Source organism: Pelodiscus sinensis, chromosome 4, assembly GCF_049634645.1.
Source record: "Pelodiscus sinensis isolate JC-2024 chromosome 4, ASM4963464v1, whole genome shotgun sequence".
NCBI classification, from domain to species: Eukaryota; Metazoa; Chordata; order Testudines; family Trionychidae; genus Pelodiscus; species Pelodiscus sinensis.
The window spans coordinates 59222151-59245281 of NC_134714.1; the positions used below are offsets into that span (position 1 = coordinate 59222151).

General features: G+C 38.7%; 1 protein-coding gene across 20 annotated transcripts in view; it reads left to right on the forward strand.

The window, feature by feature from the left end:
- The window catches only part of RYR3 (ryanodine receptor 3), a 527532-nt gene that overhangs the window by 162990 nt on the left and 341411 nt on the right, over nt 1–23131 (forward strand). For all 20 annotated transcript variants that reach the window (XM_025189447.2, XM_075927046.1, XM_075927052.1 and 17 more), the window contains 3 exons: nt 7987–8061; nt 9512–9668; nt 19558–19722. In XM_025189447.2, coding sequence (XP_025045232.1) covers nt 7987–8061; nt 9512–9668; nt 19558–19722 — 397 coding nt within the window. The remainder of the gene's footprint in view (nt 1–7986; nt 8062–9511; nt 9669–19557; nt 19723–23131) is intronic.

Here is a 23131-nt window from a genome sequence, read left to right on the forward strand (position 1 = left end):
GCTAGCTTTTCATCCCATTCCCCGAATGCTAAGGGAGTGAGAAGAAAGTGCTTGCATTCCATGCATTCCTCTCACACCAGCCAGGGGAATGGGATGAAAAGCTAGCCACATCCCAAAGTGCACAGCTGCTGCCCCCTTATGCACCCAAAATGGCTCCCTCATGAGGAAATATCAATTCTGAGCTGGATCACCAGGCATCTACTAATACATCTTAGCAGATTCCTAGAGAACCTAGGGAAGTTGTGTTCCTTTGTGACAGCCCAATGCATGTTCTTCATGCTTAATTAAAACATGGGGGCCTTTCAGGAACAAGAGCTGCTTCTCTCAGTGTGTTGCTGCAACACTCTCAATGATGTTGATAGTTCTTTGCTCAAATGCATATAGCAAATTGCCCATCCCAAATGAACAACAAAGAGGATGAGGGGATCAATGAAACCCTTGACTGAACATCAGGGACAAGAAAAAATTGCAACACTGGAAAATTAACTGATTCTTGAGATTTTTTTATAAATTCTAAAATTTCAGTTAAGAAGGAAAATATATTTTTTCACTGCAAAAAATAATAAAAGGGCTATTTGAAAGATTGGATTTTCAGGGAGAAAATGTCTGTAAGCAAGAAGCAACAGCACAGTGGGATCTTTCTTCCTCCTCTGATTCCATTCACCTTGATGTGTGATTGTCAAAAACTAATTAGAACTAGTTATATGCTATCATTATTAAGCAAAAAGTGTTTTTTCTTTTCCTTTATATGCATACAAATTAAGTGCAAAAAGATATTTATGTATATTTGTATTGCTGTTCAAATGACAGAATAGGTCAGGTTATATTTTGGGCTTTGACCGTGCATGGTTAGACAGAATACAGGTTTATATATATCAGAATACTCTTAGGGGAAAAGCATTCACATAACAAGTGTATCTAGAAGTTGGTGTTCTTTGAATGCTTGTTCATGTGGGTTCCAAACAGGTGGCCACATTTACAGCTCCCGTTGGCCGTGGATTGCTGTCCCCAGCCAATGGGAAATACAGGAAGTGGTGTCGCGGTGCATGCCACTTCCCACCAATCCCACTGGCCAGGAGCAGGTTTTCTGCATAGGGTGGTGTTTATGTGACTATCACTTATTTGCATGATAATGATCAGGAAGTGAATCTCTTATATGGACTGGTCCAGGATGAGATTGATGGTGGAAACTGTTGAAATCCCAAAGGAATTCTTCAAGGGCCTCCTTCCCATGGGTCCAGATGATGATGTTATCAATATAGTGCAAGTGGAGGAGGAGCACTTGGGGATGAGACCTGAGGAAGAATTGTTCTAAGACCGCCATAAAAATGTTGGCATACTGTGGGGCCATGTGGGTAGCCATCTCAATGTGGCTGACTTGAAGGTACAAATAGTCTGTAAATCTGAAATGGTTGTGGCTGAGGAAAAAGTCATAAAATTCAGAAATCAGCTGTGTTGTGACATCATCGGGGATACAATTCCTGATGTCTTGTAGTCCATACTTGTGTGGAATGTTGGTGTAATGGTGTAATCCATAATGGCCATGATGGATTATAGTTTCTTCAGGAAGTCAATGGTGTCTTGAAGATAGCTAGGAGTGCTATTATTATAGGGCCTGAGCAGAGAATCTATATAGCCAGACGATACTGCTGTAAATGATGGGGCATCCAGGATTTCTAAGTTTATGGATCTTGGATAGCAGATAGAATACCCCTGGTCAGGGCACTAGGGTTGTGTCTGAAAAAAATTGTTCTTGTGCTTCTTCAGGTAGTTTCTTGAGTAGATGGGCTAGGTTTTTTTATCGGTACTCCTCAGTGGGATTAGAGGACAGTGGCTTGTAGAATATGCGTTTGGAGAGATGCCTACCAACCTCCCGTTTGCAATCTGACCTACTCATAATAACTACAGCATCTCCTTTGTCCACCTCTTTGATTATAATGTCAGAGTTGTGTCTGAGGTGTGGATGACATTGTGTTCTGCACACAGGGGGGCTGACAGTAGGGCCGTGTGGCAAGGTATGTGGGTGGAGGGTTGCCCTGCATTCCCAAAAGGGGCAGGGCCTCAGGCAGAAGGGGTGGTGCTGGGGCAAGCTAGTCCTCAGTGCCACTTGGAGGATACTGTGCTGGCTACCCCACAACAGGCCAGCCTTCAGGTCTTCCAGGAACATGTGGCAGGGCCCTCCAGCAGTGATTTAAAAGGCCCAGGGATCCAGCCGCTGCCCATCCTACTATGGTAGCGGTAATGGCAGCAGTGGTTGGGTGCTCCAGGCCCTTTTGAATCACTAAGCCTTAGGGCAACTGTTTCCTTTGCCTCCCACCTCTTGGTTGGCAGGCCTATCTGCATGTCTGAGATTGAGAAAAATGCTGCTTCTCCTCAATTTCAGTCTGTGCATGTTGGCAGAAGCAGACCAGTTTTCGTTTATGCACAGCCCCCCAACCTGAAACAAATACTCACCACCATGGAATCACTAATCCAGGAAAAAATCTCTGTAACAAATCCTGTGGCCAACTCTGTCCACATATCCACCCTGTGACACCATCAAAGGACCTAACCAAATCCATCATGCCATCAGGGGCTTATTCACCTGCATATTTACTAATGTGATATATGCCATCATGCGCCAGCAGTGCCCCTCAGCAATGTATATTGGACAAACTGGACTGTGCAATAGAATAAATGGATACAAATCAAAACAGTTAAATTCAAAACCCAGTAGGAGAACACTTGAATCTTTCTGGGCACTCAGTAATAGTGTTAAAAGTTGCCATACTTGAGCAAAATAATTTCAAAAACAGGCTGCAGCCTGAAACTACAGAGCAAGAATTCATGTGCAAACCTGACACTATCAGAATGGGCCTGAATAGGGACTGGGGATGGTTAGGTCATTACAAAAAGTAATTTTCCCCTTGGGCTAAGCCTACACTGCAGGTTTCTTGCACAAGAACTGTTTTGCACAAGAGTTATTATGCAAAAGGTCTTGCACAAGAGTGCATACGCACTGCCATGTGCTTTTGCGCAAGAGCATACATGGCAACGTGGATGCTCTCTTGCGCAAGAAAGCTCTGATGGCCATTTTAGCCAGAGGGGTTTCTTGTGCAAAAAACCCCTGTTGCCCGTCCACACTGCCGCCTTGTGCAAGAGCTCTTGCGCAAGAGGGTGTATTCCTCGTGGGGAGACGAATAACTCTTGCTCAAGAAGCTCTCTGTTCTGATGCTTTACTGTAAATTTACTTGCAGAAGAACGCATGTGCAGTGTAGATGCTCTGCAAGTTTTTGCGCAAAAATGGCTGTTGTTGCACAAGAAGCTTACAGTGTAGATATAGCCTAGAGGTATTCTCACATTCTTATCAACTATTGGAAGTGGGCCACATTCACTCTGATTGAATTAGCACTGATCTTCCCCATAGTAATGTAACACTCTGGTCCTTGTGTATATCCCATTCTGAAGCTTAAGCTTTATGATGAAAACTCATGTCCTAATAAATTTGTTAGTCTTTAAAGCGCCATAAAACTCATCACACTGCTCATTTTTTTTCTTCACATGCTAGCTCATGGTTTTTGCCTCAGATTTTTTGGGAATGCTTTGGAAAGACCACATCAGAGAAATTGCCATCTCTGATGTTTTTGTAATGAATAGATTATGTTTAAAGAACAGTTATGTTCAGAAAAGTGATTATGTAAAAATGGCACTTACTTATTCAGGAAGTCTAGTCCATGTGTTTGTTCTCTATTCTTTCTGCTTTTATTAGTGGTCAAATGTTTGTGCTACTCTTCCTTTAAGGGTTGAGTAGGTCTTTCCTCTGCCAAAGTAAAAATGGAATGAGATTTGGTTTGTATAAGTAATCTTCTGGTCATCAATCCAAGGATCAGAAGTGTTACAATCTTTACCATCAGAATAGAGGTTCGCCCTGGCCTGGAAGTCAGTAATCTTAAAAGATAGATGTTCCTAAAACAAATCAGCCTGGAACTGACCTGTTAAACAAAGTATTGTAAAATGGAAATCAAATCATGTTACATGGATTAAATTTGAATTTGACCATCAAACTTTTTGTCTGTTTTGATCTTCTAACCAAGGGGGACCATTATGCAGTGTTTTGGCTTTACTGACTACATTCTTGCATTTCTTACACTTTCTTATTGCCTTTTCCCACTAGAGAATGAAAGAAAAAAACAAACAGTACAGACTGTGAGAAAACTGTAAGAGCACCAGTTACTGGAAATTTTGACAGACATACTTAGAATGTTGTAGGAGTCATATTATGACTTTTGAATGCTAGTCATGCAGAGTAGCTCAATTTACACTCCTTAAGAAATATGGGTGAATACATGAAAGTACTGAAGCAGCAACAAAAGCACATTAAAGCCTACCTATAATGCCTACGGTGACATGAGGGACAGAAGTTAACCTATGTTAGTCTATAAAATGGATGGTCTTACAGTTATAGATTGAAATAACTGATTCGTCTTTGTTTCACATCTGAGCTCATATAAATTAACCTTTTTGTTATGCTCAGACTCTAGAGGAATGCACTATAGTGGAAGATGATGATTAAACATACTTCTTACCAGTTTCTCTCGGTGAGTTTTGAATTGTTTTACGAACATTAATGAATCTCACCAGACCTTTTTAGACAGGTAAATGTCATTATCCCCATTTTGCAAATGAAAAAATTGAGGTAGACCACCATTAATTGTCTTGCCCAGTGTAACACAGGAAATGAGAAGTAGCTAAAAGAGGTATGTTCCTGCACTGCCATATTCCCCTCTCTTCCAGTCACCTGTGGGGAGAGGAGAGAGAAGTGAGGAGGAATGGTTCAGCCTCTTCATGCTGATCTGGTCTGCTGCTGCATTTGAAAGACATTCCTTTACTCCTCCCAATGTATCACTACCTTGTCACGGTTCGGGGGCTTGTGTGTCTCAGTGACCTCTAAAGCTATGACGGCGGGAGCCTAGTGCTCTTGGTAGGATCATCCATGCCGGACAGGTTGAAGGGTAGAGATCAGACTAAGTTTGAGTCACTGGTCCTACAGGTTGGGGGGGTTGGCTCAGGGCTAACAACCCTGACCTAGAAAAAAAAATTATGTTATGGAAACAGCAACGAAGAATTCTCTTAATGGCCAAAGACAGACAAAAATGGAGAACCTTCATTGCTGCCCTACACTCCAGCGAGTGTAATAGGCATTAACTAACTAACCCTTACTCTCTAGCCCCTTAAGGGTCATACACCTTTTCCGAAAAGTTTCAGAGGGTAGCCGTATTAGTCAGTATCTGCAAAAACAATGAGCCATCCTGTGGCACCCTAGAGGCTAACAGATTTATTAGGACATAAGCTTTTCCAACAAGCCAAACAATGGCCCCTACCAGTCAGTGTGTGATGAGTTGTGGGGGCACTCTCACTAACTCACTTTAAGTTACTAATCTCAACATCATTAATCTTGCAATTTGGAGGAGTGAAACCTAGAAAAGAAGTTACTTGCCCTAGCTCTTTTCTCTAAATTACATGATGAAATAACTTTTTTTGAAAATACCATTAACAATGCCTCATCAGTCCTCTCTTGTTGCAAGCAGAGATGAGTGAAACTCTGGCCTGAAATCTTTACCCACTGCTTGAACTGAACTTGCACATTTCAAATATTTCTAAAACAGTTTGGCTATTTTTTCAGTTTTATTAATACTTTCAAAATTATTTAGACCATTCAACTTCATTAATAAAAACAGTAAGTCCACAAATAATCTCAAACAGTGAACAAAGAGTTTAATGTTGGCATAAATTAATAAAGAGCTTAAATATTGTATGAAAATCTTTTAATAACTCTACTTTTCAATAAGAAAAATATTGATGACACACAAAGAGAGAAAATGAGATTATTTAAAAGGGATCCTAAATAATTCTAAAATAGGTAAAGTTGCTTCAGTTAATAAAAGCAAAAACTTCTGATGACTATGGGAAAATAATAAATTAGCTTTAACATTTTCACATAGGCCAAAAAGATTAACTTTGCACATTTTAATATTTTTCAAAGTTTCTGTTGGTTGGTGGAGTCGAATGCTTTCTCCATTTCTAAGAAGAGATTTTGTGCTTTTATCTTTGTCTTACAAAACTACCCTTGTTGTCATTCATTTTCTTTGGTATTAGATGTGAATTACAGAAAATGTTGCATCAAGTATGACTTATTGCATCTTTCTTGAGGAAGGTTGTTATGGAGATAAAGTTTTCTAGCTGACTGAACAATTTTGCAAGTGACTGCAGCTAGTAGGAGGTAGAGGAGTACTGTATAAAGGATGAACTAAGGGTCCCTTAATTCTCACACTCCCTCTTTCCGAAGTCTCTTAATTAACATATTTAATTGATATTTTGTTGATGTTTTAAAAAACATTTAAATATACATTAAAGGAAAGATGGTAAAGTATAAGGTATAGGTCTTAAGTTAGTGATCTTTCAGCACAGCAGATTGCTATTTACAGAGAACAGTACTTTATTACTACATGTACCCCAAATGTATACACAGTAATAATTGCAGAAAGCTCACCTGAGAACCCAATAATTGGCGGAAAAAATTTGACCACCATCAAATTAAAAATATATCACCTTTGGTAAACCTTCCCTACTGTTCGTGTAACCTCTACCTGGATTTCTGCAATTGACTGTAGATGGGGCTATCTTAATAGGCAAATAAAAATGCAACTGGTGAATAATGCAGTAGTGTATCTGCAAATAAATACATTACCAGTGCTTCAAAGGATGCACTGATTTTCTACTCCAGCAACAATGTGAAGTGATGATATTTACATCATCAGCCTTATATGGCTTGTTTTACCTACCTAAGGGACTGCTGCTTACCCCATGCACCACCACAGCATTTGAGAACAGCTGATGCCTTTAAGGTAGCAGTTCTGATATTTGAGAGCTTGGAGGCTGGTGACAGGGAATGGAGGGAATTCATTTGCCCCTGTTGATTTGGCAGAACCTGAATTGGTTGACCTTCAAGGGATAGTATGAAACCAAACTGTTTACTTTATAGAGCTTTAAAGACTAACAAAACATGTAGATAGAATCATGAGCTTTCGTGGGCACAACCCACTTCTTCAGATGACCAGAGTGTTGGATGTTAAAGTGCTACCAAACTATATGTTGTTTTTTAAGTTTTTCCTGTTACAGACTAACTCGGCTACCCCTCAGAAGCTTTTTTTTTACTTTATGCCTTTTTTTTTTAAAGATTAGACAGGTGTTATTGGTATTCTGTTTATCTTGTATTTGAAGTAGTCTGTCCATTTTTAATCATTTTATCCTGAACTCCTTAAAATAAGTGTATTATGTAAGGGCTAATTATTCAACATATTTCTTTCATATTTTTAATCCGTGTTACCCTTTAATAAAAACATGGAATGAGTCTTTCTAGACAAAAAAATACCGTATTCATATAGATAGCATTTTTATAACTGTCTTACAACATATAATTGGAATTACAGCATATTATTTTTATTTGTGAATATGTACAGATATATGTGTTGTCTTTGAAATTGGTCTAGGAATACTTTTTAAATTCTGATACTGATACTCTGATTACAACTCCTGAATGTGTTCAGTTATCTGTAATTATATTTACTATTGTACTTCTGTGTACATACAACCTTGCTAATTCATACTTGTGAATGAATTGGGGAACTCTGAATTAGAGATTTTTGTGAACAATCAAATGAAATAAATCACAGTGATTTTGAAGTTAGAAAAACAATTATCATCACCTAAGAAGTAGCAGCTGGGGAAAAAGGCTACAGAGCTACAGTTGCTACAAATTTAACAACAACAAAATCAGTTGGTTATGAATCTCTTAAACTCCTACATAGCCAATGCTGTTAATAATGAGTAGAAATCTAGTGACCATTCATTTCCACTCAATATGAATAGAAAACCTCACATAATAACTTATAAAATTCTTGTATTATAAATTATCACAAGGAGATGATCTTTCCAATCTGACTGCAGGAGAGTATTATATGAAACAGGAGGAGCAGGTGTTCGTGCAAGGTCCTTGTGGAGAGTGGAACCCCTTCGTATAAGGTAGGAATGTTAAATTTAGATGAATTAATTAGTTGAATAGTGGGGATTTCTATTCCTGGCCCCTGCTTCGAAAGCCCCCACTTTCAAAAGGAGTCCCACGCTGGCCTCGGGCTCCTTGCAGGGCTTCTGCCTTTGAAATGTGCCCCGCTGGGGCTCTTGTACATTTCAAAGGCAGAATCACAGCAGAAGCAGCACGAGCGGAGACTACTTCAATCCCCGCTTGCACTGTTTCCTGCTATGTCTCTCCCTCCCCAACCCCCCAGAGAGACGGTATTGGGGGGGGAACCAGCTTTTAAGCTCGCTCCCACCTCTCCCTAGCGGGAAAGCGACTAGTTGCATTGCTAGTCAACTATCCAATAAGCTTAAGCCTTATGCTTATCAGATAGTCGACTAGTCAACAAGTCATTTACATCCCTAGTTTAAGTTACTATAATTGTGTGCCAGTGTTGTTTGTAACCCTCATTAAATTAGTAGGCGTTTTCTATGGATTAGAGGTATAGCTTGACTTTTGTATATTTTTGCTGCTACTTGACTTATTTTAGTCCATCCATTAATATTAGTATAAAAATACAAACATGAAGAGGAATATAGAACATATGATATTAAACATATAGGTCCATATGCGGGTGTGTGTGAAGGGAGCGAACACAACCCCCTGATCACCATGGAGCCAATTCTGGTTAGGCTGGGGAAGGTTTGGTGCATTGCCCCAGCCTCCCAACCCCATGCTCTGGCCAGCTGATGGAAAGCTGGGGCAGCACACTGCCCAAGCCTCCCTCCCCTGTGTTCCAGTTGGCCAGGGGAAGGCTGGGGCTGATTTCCCCCCCACCTGCCAGGAATGATGCCGGGAGGGGCTGAGCCACTGTGGCAGGAGCAGGGCAGCCACCAGCCCCTCCCATGTCTGGGGCCAGACAGGGGCTGATTCTGCTCCAGCTCAGCTTTAATTGGGCCCTGCTGGGCATCCCACAAGCATTGGGCTACCTAAAACCTATTTCACTACTACCAGCCTCTATATAGTATTAACTGAAAAACTCTGAAGATGAAGACAGGAATATTTTGGAGTATTGTTTTTCACTTTTGATAGTACAGCAAGATCCCAGAAAGTAATTTCTATAAAACCTTTATTACTGTATACATTTTGGATGGTGTAACAAAATCATTTTACCAATCACTATTTCCACTCAAATTTTTCATTAACCTCTCTTATACACACTCATTGCATGACTATTCTGAAGTCATTTGTATTTAAAAATTATTGTGGTTCACATTTACAAAAAAAGCATCCTTCACAGAAATTCATGTGTATGGGGCTGACACACGATATCTAGGCAGAATTGTTTGTGAATATGATGGAGTTTTTTAGAATTTTCAGCAGATCTTTTAAAACTCAAAGTGGAAATGTTTATTTCATGTAATCTGGAGGTTAATCTTTGCTGTCTAATTTGTTTAGTTGGAGTGGCAGTTACATCAAATGGGGACAGCCTTTCCGCCTTCGACACATTACAACAGGACAGTACTTGGCACTTTCCGAAGACCAAGGTCTTGTACTGTTCGACAGAGGGAAGTCCGACACACAATCTACTTCCTTTTGTTTTAGAGCATCGAAGGTAAATAAATGTGAAGCTCTCAAATGGTAGATCAAAATAGATTCTAGTATCTTAAGGAATTCTTTAGAGGGAAGAAGCAATCAACAGTGATTTTGAATACAAATACAAGAATAAGTATCTCTGGTTGAACATGGCCGTGTGGATTTTTGCATTTTACAAATTTAATATTATGTTTAACAAATTGAAATTATTATAGGTTTGAAAAAATTACTAAGAAGCAAATAATTACAACTGCCTTTAGACATAATTATTCTAGATATATCATCATAGAATCATTTAATTGGAAGGATCCTCATTAAGAGAGTCATTCTTTCCATTTCCACGTATCACGGTAGAATTAATTTCACTGGGGAAAATTCTGCCCTGGTTCACACTTTAGGTGCTCATGTAGATAGTAGAAGCATTGTAAGTGAAGCATTTCAACCCAGGTCACTTAGTTGATTAGTATCTCTTAACCACAGGTTTTCAAAGCGTGGCCTGTAGTGAACTGCTAATCATATAATGCTAGCATTTTTCCTCATATCCAGTTGAGAACAAGAGTGCAGATGGGAGAGGCAGAGGAGATCAAAAACAAAAATAGGCAATGGGATTAACTGATTTTCAGAAGGTCAAACATTTATTATTCCAAGGACAGCTAAAAATACATAAATACATTCCTGATATTACATTTAATATAAACAATTATAGTTAACATACGAACACTGTGATAGGAAATGGGAGGCTCAGTAGTCCGCATTATCATGAATTCCTTTGTGTATTTTGTAGACCGGTATCATGTCTCCCTTCAGGTTTCTTTTTCTCTGAATAAATAAGCCCATTTCTTGTAAACTTGCCTCAGAAAGTCTTATTTTAGGTATCTGTCCTCTGAACTGCATTCTTCCGAGTCTGGGAGCTTTTTTAACAGTTCAGTACTTTCCTTCTCTCCCTGCTTTGTACATTCACAATGCACTTCATTTCTGCTAATTCAACGGCTTTTACATGAGCACCTCGGATACTAAGAATAATTTTTAAAATATCATATTACGTTCATTTTATTTTTTTTTCTCCATATGGAAATACTACAGTGTCCCGGAAAGTCTCATCAACATAGCTCTCTACCTCCCTTAGCTCCTCCAGTTCAGCCACCCTGTCCTCCAAAGCTCAAACTCGGTCACTGAGGGTCAGGAGCTCCTTGCAACGGGTGCACACATACGCCACCCACCCACAGGGCAGGTAATCAGTTTAGAAATGAGGAGACTGAGGGGGGATATGATAGAGGTCTATAAAATCATGAGTGGTGTGGAGAGGGCTGATAAAGAAAAGTTATTTATTAGTTCCCATAATAGAAGAACTAGAGGACACCAAATGAAATTAATGGGTAGCAGGTTTAAAACTAATAAAAGAAAGTTCTTCTTCACACAGCGTGTAGTCAACCTGTGGAACTCCTTGCCAGAGGAGGCAGTGAAGGCTAGGACTATAATAGAGTTTAAAGAGAAGCTGGATAAATTCATGGAGGTTAGGTCCATAAAAGGCTATTAGCCAGGGGATAAAATGGTGTCCTTGGCCTCTGTTTGTCAGAGGCTGGAGAGGGATGGCAGGAGACAAATCGCTTGATCATTGTCTTCGGTCCACCCTCTCTGGGGCACCTGGTGCTGGCCACTGTCAGTAGACAGGATACTGGGCTAGATGGACATTTGGTCTGACCCAGTATAGCCGTTCTTATGTTCTTATGTAAATAGAGGTGAGGAAGTCTGAGCCTTATAGAAAAAACAAATGAATGTGTTAATGTTATGAGAATTTTATAGGCAACTGTACTGCTTTAAATAAAGATGACCAAAAAGATGCTGATGACAGCTTCACCACCAAGTTTATTTGTTTTTTGTGGCTATTGTGAATAACATTTTCAAACATATTGTTTCCTGTAGCCATACTCTTAGCTTTTTTTCCTGAGATATTGAACGCCATAGTCCCCATTGAAGTTAATTAGTACTAAAGATGTACAGCAATTTTAAAAATTAGATTATTATTTACATTCTGAATATGGACTAAAGGGTGCACTTCTATCACTTAAAACATATAAACTGACATTTTAAAACTTAAGAGAACTATTCTGTTATGATTGGAGAGGCAACAGTTTCCCTACAGCTAGTGGGTTGGATGCTGCTTTGAGAGGGGATGTTCTCATTCTAGCATGCTACTTGGCATACTCTGCTAAGCTGAGCTCAGATGTCATTTTATAAGATTTTCTGGGAACAACCACAGAAGAACTAGGATTAACTAGAAATTAATATTCATTTCTTTTTTCTTTATTTCAGAGTTTATATTTTATAGTTCAGGTTTTATTTTCTTAATAGTATATAAAGATAAAAATAAATTACTCCTGTCATAGTCAAAGTAAATAACATTCTAGTGCGTTTAAAAGTCACGGATGACTCACACAGTAGAATTTGGCTTTGTTTCTACATAACTGCCAGGATGTAGCTATCTTTGGGGATTAAAATGGCATTAGGATGTTGTAATAGTTATAACAGGACTTAATTCATTTTTGGTAAAAGATAATGAAATAGGTATTTTAGATTTCTTTTTATATGATAGTTTTCAAATATTCATTATAAACTATATATTTTATGTTTGCCACCAATTAAACACTGAATTTCACATACAGAATTAAAATGGAAGGAATTTTTTTCTTTTTCCTTTATATTGATGTAGAAGAGAAGTCAGCAAAGTAGGTTTCAAGTTTTGTATTTTTCTGAGTTCAGGGAAATGGAGCTATAGGAATGAAGTATTCAGCAGCAGTAGTAAATAGGCATTGGCTAGGTGTACAAGAGGCTCAATGAGCTGGCTTGCTCAGGCTATTCTTTTTATAATCATGATTGCAGGCCTCTACTTTTGTCAAGTCACTTTAACTTTTGCCAAGTACGGTTAATAAAGGGAAAAATGGAGTAGGTGAAGAAACCATTTTAATTTTAATTATTCTCTAATCTACCTAATCATTTTAAGGGTGGGGGGAGTGGTGAACTTAACCCTAAGGACCTTTCCTTTCTGTTCTTTACAGAAGAACTACAGATAACTCACATAGCTCCAATCACACTCCTGTTCCCTCCCTTCATAAAAAAAGCCTCTCCTCTTCAACCACTTCTGCTCTGTCCCCTTTAACAAAGTGAGAATACCCAGCTTTCCCTTAGTGTACTCCTGAGATTTGTAACAGAATTTGCCCCTTCTTCCAATATGCTGACGGCATCATGCAGCTTACCTTCCTCCCAGGGCCATCTCCAGTGGGGCGTGGAGTCCGAAGCAATTACTCCTCTCCCAGGCCTACCCTGCCTCTTCCCGCCCCTGCTTCACCCCCTCCTTCACCATTGCACCCCTTCCAATTGAAGTCCCCTCCCCTGAGAGACGCAACCCGGGGTGTTATTGGGGGGCTGGGTGCAGGTCGGCAGCAAGGGGTTAGCCCCCTCCCCCATGCTCACTGCAGCAGTGGGAGCTACAAGAAACAGAGCAACCCAGCAGTCTGCATCACTTGGCACCATCTCCAGTCTGGGTTGCTTGGGAGATTGGAGGGGACTGGGGTTAGAGATGGGGTGAAGCAAAACAAAACAGTCCAGCTATGAGATAGATGGTGGCAGAGCAGAGGCAGCTAATGAGTAGTTCCACTTTTTGTGATTCCCGCCACCATGATGAGTGTGGGCAGTGCTGGGTGCATCCCATCCATAGGATGGTCGATATGACTGCTGTGGAGACGCTCAAAGCACGGGGTCTGAGGCACTCTGAACTCTCCTATGGACAGAATGACTCTGCGTCCTCCGGTCTGTCAGCCTTTCCTCCAGGCCCTCCTGTTTGGTTGGCTGCTGATTTTTTCCTTTCTACCAGCAAAGCCTCCTAGTGTAATTTGCTTTCCTGATCAGTTCCTGTCTTGCGGGAAGGAATCTGAGCAGAGGCTATGAGGAGGAAAGATCAAGGTGTGCTTAGATCAGCTATGGACAACATAGGCTAGTGAGCGGGCCTCTTTCATCTCAGTGGGCCATAAGATTGTCCTAACTAAGACAGTCTCCTGGGATAAGGTAGTTTTGCTAACTATACCTGTGTAGCTAGAATTTGGCAGGGTGTGCCAATTGAAGCATAGCAGTGTTTTGATTGGATGCAAACGGAGCGCACGGCTCTTACAATCAATATTGTGTGCAATCAGTCTGCCTTACTTCATGTGCATGTCACTTCAATAATATCGGTAGGGGAAAAAAGTTACATAGATAGAAATAAGCAGTGGGCAACAATAAACAAAATACCTTGTGGGCGACTTATAGAACCCCAATGAGCTGCAGATTGACCAACACTAGTTTAGGCACAATCATTTTATGGGGTTTATATAAATACTTGAAAAGAGATTGGACTTTTGCCAGAAATTCTGACCTATCTTTTCAGTTTCTAGAAAACATCTCTCTTCATTTGCAAGGTGTTACCCAATTGGCTTGGATGAAATCAGAAGTAAATTGGCTAGCCTCCAACATGCAAAACAGCTGGGAGGTTATCTCGTATCACAAAGGTTAAAATAAGAATGGACTTAAAAAAGGCCAAAATTCAAGTTATGTATTTATTTATGAGGTAGAAAAACTTTATGGTTTAATATAATTAACAAGGGCACAGTTAGAAGTTCAGTATTATTTAAATTAATATTATTTTATTTTTGTAGCTAATGTGTTACTATAGCTTGACTTCAACATCATAACCTTTTAAACTTGTACTGAAGTAGTCTTGTGTCCTTTTGACATAAGCTTTACAGACATAGTACTGAGGAATTATATAGTCCTTTATATGTTCAAAGTGCTGTGCAAACATTAAGCAATTAATCAGCTAACATTAATAATTGACAGCAAAATTATCTTATTTCATTTGTGACATTATAGTATACTCTCTATAGAAGAGTATAATATCAATATGTCCTTCGCATCAATATGCACTGAAATGAGATGAAATTTCATCTCATTTGGACATCATAGTGCAATCACCATAAACGTGATATGACATTTCCCCATGGTTTTGACATTGTAATGGCATCCCCAAGGAGTACATGGTAATTTCATTTCATTTCATCTTGGCATTACAATGCTGTCTATTCAGGTTTAAATTGACATTGAAATGTGCCAGGTCCTTGCAAGTGAAAAGAGAATTAACATAGTTATTGCAAACATAATTAAATGTACTTCATGTTTAATAGCTATTTTTAATATCTCAGTATCTTGATTTCAAAGAGGTAAGATGAAAAAAATTCATGCACTGTTGTTATAATCAGGGACATAGGCTGTTCGGAAACTGGGATGAGACTAAACCTTCCAACCACAGACATGTATTTTATGTTGCAAAGAGAAAGAGACAGGACTTAGCTTTATTAAACACAAAAGTGATTTTTTAAAATCTAGGGGACTGGACAAACAGAATTATCATGGCTCTTCCAGACTTTCTAGCTCCCAGACTTAGGCCTTGTCTATGTTACCAAGTTTTACCAATAAAACTTATGTTGACATCCAAAAGCTGACAACACAAAAATTACTAGAAGATGTTCACACTCGCTCTGACTGTTAACAGATCATGTCCATAGTGGGGGCACTGTCATTGACAGTGGGAGCCATGCATGCAGGCATGTATTGCACAGTGCAGTGTTGTGGGAAAGTGGAGCTGATCCCTGTGCATGTTGGGATTCCCTCTCAGTTTTCCCACAGCCTCCTCAGCTGCTGGGAGCAGCATCATGAATAGATCTGTGAGCTTGCTCTATGCTGAGGATGTCCAAGCAGATTATCAGTCTCTTCCCCTACCCCCTGAAGCAGCAGTCTGTCTGCACTGTTTCCCTAGTGCAGGGCAAAATAGGAGCATTCCAATTATTTGCTTTTTGTTCCCCAAAGGGAGTAGCACACTGAGCTTTCAGGTACTTCCACAGGCTTCGAAAGGAGAGGGGTGCATGCCTGTTAGGCAGCAGAAATCAAAACATTAAGCAGAGTGATCAGGGCAGGCATTATGGGATACTGGTGGAAACCAGGTCTGTCAACAAGAGAAACAGCAATGTCTGTATAACCTTGGGTGGTCTAGACTTCACTGCCCTTATCCACTGTCTAAAAACCCCCCCACTCCCATAGAAAGTAACTGGAGACCTAGACGCTTCAGGGGGTAGCCGAGTTAGTCTGTACAGAAAAAAACAACAAATGGTTTGGTAGCACTTTATAGGCTAACAAAACATGTAGATGATATCATGAGCTTTCGTGGGCACAGCCCAGTCATCTGAAGAAGTGGGCTGTGCCCACGAAAGTTCATGATACGATCTACATGTTTTGTTGGTCTGGCAGAACTTTATAGACTATTTGTTGTTTTTTGTAGACCTAGAGTTCAATCTCGAAGGAATTTAAGCAAGGATTCCCCAGTGTCAGCCTCCCTACATTCAAGTCCCAAAAGATACTAAAGAAATGAATTTAATTAAATAACTTTAAAAAATCTTACTATGAAGACACAAATAATAATCTAACTTTTTACAACATAACATAACCATTTTGTAACCCACAGATATTGTCTTTACAGTTACAACAAACAAATAAAGAGAAAACCAAAAGGAACATTTGAACAGTTAAGTCCACACAAACACAATAAGAAGAAACTGAGAGTTCCAAAAGCTTAGATTTAGTTGACCAAAGTCTCAGTTTGTGTCTCTGATCATCAAATCTGCACCATTGGTTGAGTCCGAACCATCTGTCCACTTGCTTGTAGGACTCCACAGTTGGAATCTAGGCAGACTCTTCATTTGCTGTGGTCACTGCTAGCCAGACAGCTAAATGATTAACTAGTCAGTTAACTCACAAGGATACAGACTTAAAGATAATCCTATTACAAGAAAATACAAAAACAAAATAGAAATGACCATTTCCCTATTACATTTAAACAGGACCTGAAGAATCACACTAGCTGAGAGAGTTAACTGATAGAGGCAGCATTCTGATAGAGGCAGTTATCTGATAGAGGCAGCAAGGAGTGGGGGAGCGACTAGTTGACTATACTGTCGTCTATCTGATAAGCATTTACTTATTGGATAGTTGACTAGTCGACTACTCCTTTACATCTCTAATTTACATATTAGGTGGAATTTCTGTTTGTAAAGGACCTAACAGTAGCATGTTTCCTCACACCAAGGAGAACTTGTGGAAACCTTGGTAAAGTAACCATCTTGATTTCGTAGAGCCCGAAGCTGATATTATTACAGAAGTCTAGAAAGGACAAAACACCTTGTGCTTCATTCTTGCATCACTGCAACATTAATTATAAACATAAACTTAGTAACATTGATAGACCTGTTCATACTTGAAGCATTGACTGGCCACATCCTGGTAACATTAAAAGACAATACATATCAGAAATGCTCAATCCATCTATTATTTTTTAAAAAATCATAAAATTAAATGTCCAACAGGCTGGAGTCCATCTGCAAGATTGCCCCTACTCTTGCTCAGTTAGTTCCCTAGGAATTTTGGCCTCATACCAGGAATCAGTGGTGGGGGGCAGAGGTGTGAAGTGCAGGAGCCTTGCAAGCATTGTGTGTGTGTGTGTGTGTGTGTGTGTGTGTGTGTGTGTTTGGATAGTTCCATGTTCCCGGAAGGGGTGGTGTGTGTGTGTGTGTGTGTGTGTGTGTGTGTGTGTGTGTGTTTGGATAGTTCCATGTTCCCGGAAGGTGTGGCCCTTGGGCACAAGAGGCTAACTTCCTCCAACCAATTGTTCAGCACCACTTGGAGTATCCCGCCTGGGGTTCCATCATTGATTGAAAGGGCTTGGAGCTCCAGCTACCACTGCTGCTGCAGTAGCAGTGGTGGCAAATGGGGGACCCCCATCTCTTAAATTGCCGTGACAGAGGACAATTTGGTGGTTGTAGTTCTTCCCATTTAGGAGGAGTTCTTGAGTAAACGGACATGCAGACAGACACAGACATATAGATGCATTCTAAAATATATCGATATCAACTTCGATATAGATATCAATATAGTTATTGATATCAATATAAATACTGGTATCGGTATTGATATATAGATAACAAATGTAAAAACATTTACTGAATAATAATAAAATTAACAAAATGCATATAAATATAATACTGTTAAACAATATATATATATATATATATAGAGAGAGAGAGAGATATCTACTACAGTACTTATTTAGATATATTGTGCCTATACCTATTTTTTTCATAGTGCTTGAAATATTTGGAATCATAGGGCTTGTCTACTTAGTACACAGCAGGCTAGAGCATTGAAAGTTCATGTCCTGGCTAGCTATTCACTAAGGGTGTGTCTAGACTACATGCCTCCTTCGACGGAGGCATGTAGATTAGCCAGATCGGAAGAGGGAAATGAAGCCGCGATTAAAATAATCGCGGCTTCATTTAAATTTAAATGGCTGCCCCGATCTGCCGATCAGCTGTTTGTCGGCAGATCGGGGGAGTCTGGACGCGATGCCCCGACAAAGAAGCCTTTCTTCATCGACACAGGTAAACCTGGTTTCACGAGGCTTACCTGTGTCGATGAAGAAAGGCTTCTTTGTCGGGGCATCGCGTCCAGACTCCCCCGATCTGCCGACAAACAGCTGATCGGCAGATCGGGGCAGCCATTTAAATTTAAATGAAGCCGCGATTATTTTAATCGCGGCTTCATTTCCCTCTTCCGATCTGGCTAATCTACATGCCTCCGTCGAAGGAGGCATGTAGTCTAGACACACCCTAAGATGCTGTGTGAACCCTGCTCACTATAGGTTCTGCATTGTACTTTTGACTCTTGCTGTATTAAGTTTTTAGTGCACAATGGAAGGATCCACATAGCCAATTAAAGTGAGTATATTGCTGCTCCATACATTCACACCCTGAATTGCTGTGCTTTGAATTGCTATGTAGAAAAAAATCATGCCGAAATAATACATTCCAAATGTCTGGTTTCCATATTTAATTTACTGTTAGGGTCCTTTGTGTTCTACAGTCATAGAGTTTGCTGCAGAATCCACTTCTTGCTCCAGGATTGTACTCTGGTATTTAAATGTTTATGTGAAACATTCATTTAAAACATTTATTGTTTTACCAGAGTGGTTGAGAAGAAAAACTTCCACCTATGAACTGAATGAAAAGTGATTTAGTGGTAGCCTGAATTTCCAAAAAGCACTATAAAATACTTGTAAGAGAGATGTGAATAATTCCCATTAATTTCAAATGGATGGTAACTCTAAATTTGTCATAATTAACCAATTAATTGCTGATCATTGTCAGGGAAATAACCCAGCAACTTTATCTATATATACAAGTTTCAAAAATAAAAATCACATTGAAAAGTAATTGAACTTAATATTAAAATAAATCACACAAGAAGTCATTTATATTTATTTTCATATTTAATTCGATAACATTCTTAGCTTTGATTTAGAGCTTTCACAGAATTTCTAGTCATGTATATAGGAATATTTCAGAAATCAGTAACTATTACAGTGTCAGTAGGAGAAGGACCTTTCTTTCTTATCTTTGAAAAGTGAACTAGATTGGGGGGGAGTTGTTTGTTTTTTGAGGCATGCAGAGTTTAAAAATACACACAATACTAGCTTTGAGTAAATCATCACAAAAGTTTAACCTATTGGACTTATTTATTGGTTATTACTCTAAAATGGCTACAATATTTAAATAAGAGTTAAAATAAATGTTTTTTCTAAGGCTAGAATGTGAATCATTGATATGGTTACATCAATGCATAAATTATGTAAAGTGTTCTTTTAGCTACATATTTTAGCAAAGATGCTAATATAGGCTTTATTCAACATTCCAGAGCATTGTGTTTGTCTTTGCATTATTGAGATTAAACTAATAGTTGTGTTTTGTTTTGTTTTATATATTTTGAAACTAAAGGAAAAACTGGACTCTGCTCATAAACGTGACATAGAAGGCATGGGTGTTGCTGAAATAAAGTATGGTGATTCCGTTTGTTTTGTCCAGCATGTAGCCAGTGCATTGTGGCTGACTTATCTAGCACAGGATGCAAAAGCACCACGTTTAGGACCCTTGAAAAGAAAGGTAAGCAATTTTTTTAAGTGCAAGCTAAAATAATAGACCTGAAAGGTGTAAGAAATTGATTGGTTCATGCAGTTTTTCATCCTGACAATGTGGACTTGTTTTATATTATTATATGTCTAAACTGATTTCTCCTGTCCAATTTTAAGTGATGCAATTGCTTCATGCTACTTGGCTCGGCAAGTGGTGAAAACATCAATGGTAACTGTTTTATAGAAATTACAGTAATCTATCTGCTCTTTAAAAGAATCCAATCAAATGTTGTAACTTTAAAAAATATATCTATATATTGGGCACCTCAGGAAAAATTTGTATTTTAGGCCCAATTTTGTGTTTGTGGGAATCTCAATAGAAGGTTTAAATCTCTCATTTTGAACTTCTAGTCAATATTCTGACAAATGAGATGCATTTACTTGCCTAAGATCTCAAGTGTGTAAGATACTCCTGAGAGGTGTTGAGTGCCTTAACTCCCCCTCACCCCATTCAACATAGTAGGAATTGTCTATAATCATCAGTTCCCAGAGTACTCAGCAACTTGCAAAACTGAGCTCTATCAATCTGAGTACCCAATATATAAATCTATATTTTAGTCTCTATGGCTATGTCTACAGACCAGTGTTATTTCAGAATAACTGACATTATTCTGAAGTAACATAGTCCTCATCTACACAACGAGCAGTTATTTTCAACATAATGTTAAAATAATGTCCAACTGGAGGACTTCTTTCTTCAAGTCCTGTAATCCTCATTTTAGGATGAATAAGGGTAGTCAGGGGAAGAGTGCTCTATCTTGAATTAACTGTTGTGTAGACTGCCAAAAATCAAAATAAGCTATTTCGACTTAAGCTACGCAATTAGCATACCTCAAGTTGCATAGCTTATTTTGAGCTGAGCTCTGCTGTGTAGACATGCCATAAGATGCCACACAGCTACTAGTTGTTTTTAAAGTTACAGACTAACACGGCTACCCGCTTTGAAACTTTTAGTGAACATCTAGCATTAAGGCACCTATTATATTACATTGTTCTCAGTAAGGAAAACTGTGTAGGTGCAAGAATGAATTTGAAAACAGTACTACTGAACACATTAAACTATTCTGATCAATTTTTCAGATAATTCATCTTATGGAGAAAACCTCTAGCTTTCTAAATATTTATTTTTCTTTACGTAAGTCAATTTCAAGATCACAAAACATTCTAGTAATTTAAAATTTTTATTTATTTTATTAGATAAAATGGACAGACATACTGCAAACTTATATTTTCCTTCTTAGGGCTTGTCTCCACTACTGGTGGGATCAACACTGTGGCGATTGATCCACCGGGGGTCGATTTAGCGGGTCTGGTGAAGACCCGCTAAATCAACTGCTGATTGCTCTCCCGTTGACTCCAGTACTCCACCGGAACGCGAAGAGTAAGGGGCGTTGACAGGAGAGTTTCTCCCGTCACCCCAGAGCAGTGTGGACCCTGTGGTAAGTAGATCTAAGCTACGTTGACTTGAGTTATGCTACTAACATAACTCAAATTGCATAGCTTGGATCAACTTTTCCCTGTAGTGTAGACCTGCCCTTAAACATTTACTAAGTCCAAAGCATAGATTTTTGGGATTACTTTTTCAACACTACCTGTTGTTGCAGTGTCTGTTTCCCTACATCTAGAAGGGAGTCTGAGACCCAAGTGTCCCATCCTAGGAATCACATTTATCAGGCCCAGTGAGGGATAAAATGTTATCAAAACCTTCTTTACTATTACAGCATTAAGCAGTTAAATGTTTAACACTGAATGTCGCAAGTAAGGCTTTCATTTTAATGATTTCTTTTATTCCCTTTTCCTTTAGTTCTATAAAAGTGAGTTCTTTATATTTTTAAATGGGTGACCCCATCTATTTAGAGTGGTTTTTTAAGATTTTATTAAAGATACCGTAACTGTTCTCTTTTTTGGGGATGGGGTAGTTAGTTTAGATGTTGGTGCATTATTTTTGCTCTTGTTTTAAGTCTGATCATGTTTCCTTTAACACAAACCAAAGAAAATGCACATTAAAGGGTTGAGAAAAGAATATACAAGATAGAACATGCAGTATCTGTTTCTGGTGCTTTCTTTGTGTTCCAGTTTATTTGCTGGAGACACACAAACACAGATTAGGACAAGATTTACTTAGTTCAAAGATCATGAAATCTATTGGCATTTTAATTTCATGGAGTACTCCTGGAAACTACTTCTAATGGTTGTAGAAAGCATTGTCCTTTGCGATTAAGATTACTCATTCAGGTGATGACTACATTAAGTTTTTTCCTTGTATTATTCAGTTTACTAGAAAGAAAACAGAAGTATGTAGTGAAGACATAGGGATTCAAATAATATTGATATTGCTTATGATACAGACTAGGATACTCAAATCCATAGCTGATGAAAAGAAAGAACAATCCTTGTACTGGGGGATTCCCTTTAATTCCCCAAAATTGTGGAAGATCTCACCCTTGGTCTTCCATTATAAGGGAGAGAATGTGTTTAAGTAATTTCTTTAATCCAAGACACATGGCTGCCTTAAAATTCATCTACATTTTCTTGAGAATAATGGAGTTAGTATTAACATAGTTTATCTACAGCATTTCCCCAAGTTGTTGTTAGAGCTTTTTATAGTAGATTGCACAATTGAAATACATTGTGTGAATGAGAAAGTGAAAATGGTGTGATAGAGACTAGTGATATGGAACTAGTACCAAAAGAATTAAGTGAACTCCATGTGGTGGGTTTTTTTTTTTTTTTTTTTTTTTTTTTTTTTTTTTTTTTTTGCAAAGTATTCAGTATCTGAGAGCAACATTATTTCAGCAGATGCTGGCAAGTGTTGAGTAAAAATTACAGTTAGCAGTGTCTGACACATTATGGTTATTCATGGTGGTTATGTTTAACAGGGTATTAGATAAATATTTAAGTATTACTTACATCCACAAGGATCCTGTATCACTATACAAACTCAGCAAACTGATATTAATCATTTCAGCCATCCTTAAAATGAGAGGTAGCAACTCTTGTATAGCTCATAGCCACAGTAAATAGACTTGCCACAGAAATAATTTAAAAATACCCCTTTTCAATTGAATTTATACTTGATATTAAGACAGTTTGAATGTAACTACTGCGGCTAAAATTTAGATGGGACAACAGGGTAAATCATACTACTCTGGCCAAAGGTATCATGGAATTGAATGACTCCAAAGAAGCCTGGGTTTTATATTTTCGTCAAAATCAGCATGGTGTTCTCTTATCTTATACTATTATTACCCCAAGGGAATAGTTTAAGGACAAAACTAAAACACACTGAAACATCATTACCACTTTTTGATGCTCCTAAGCGTTTCTTTGAGGTCTCCCATCTAGAAAGGCCTGGACTCACTGTGCTTAGTTTGGTGGTC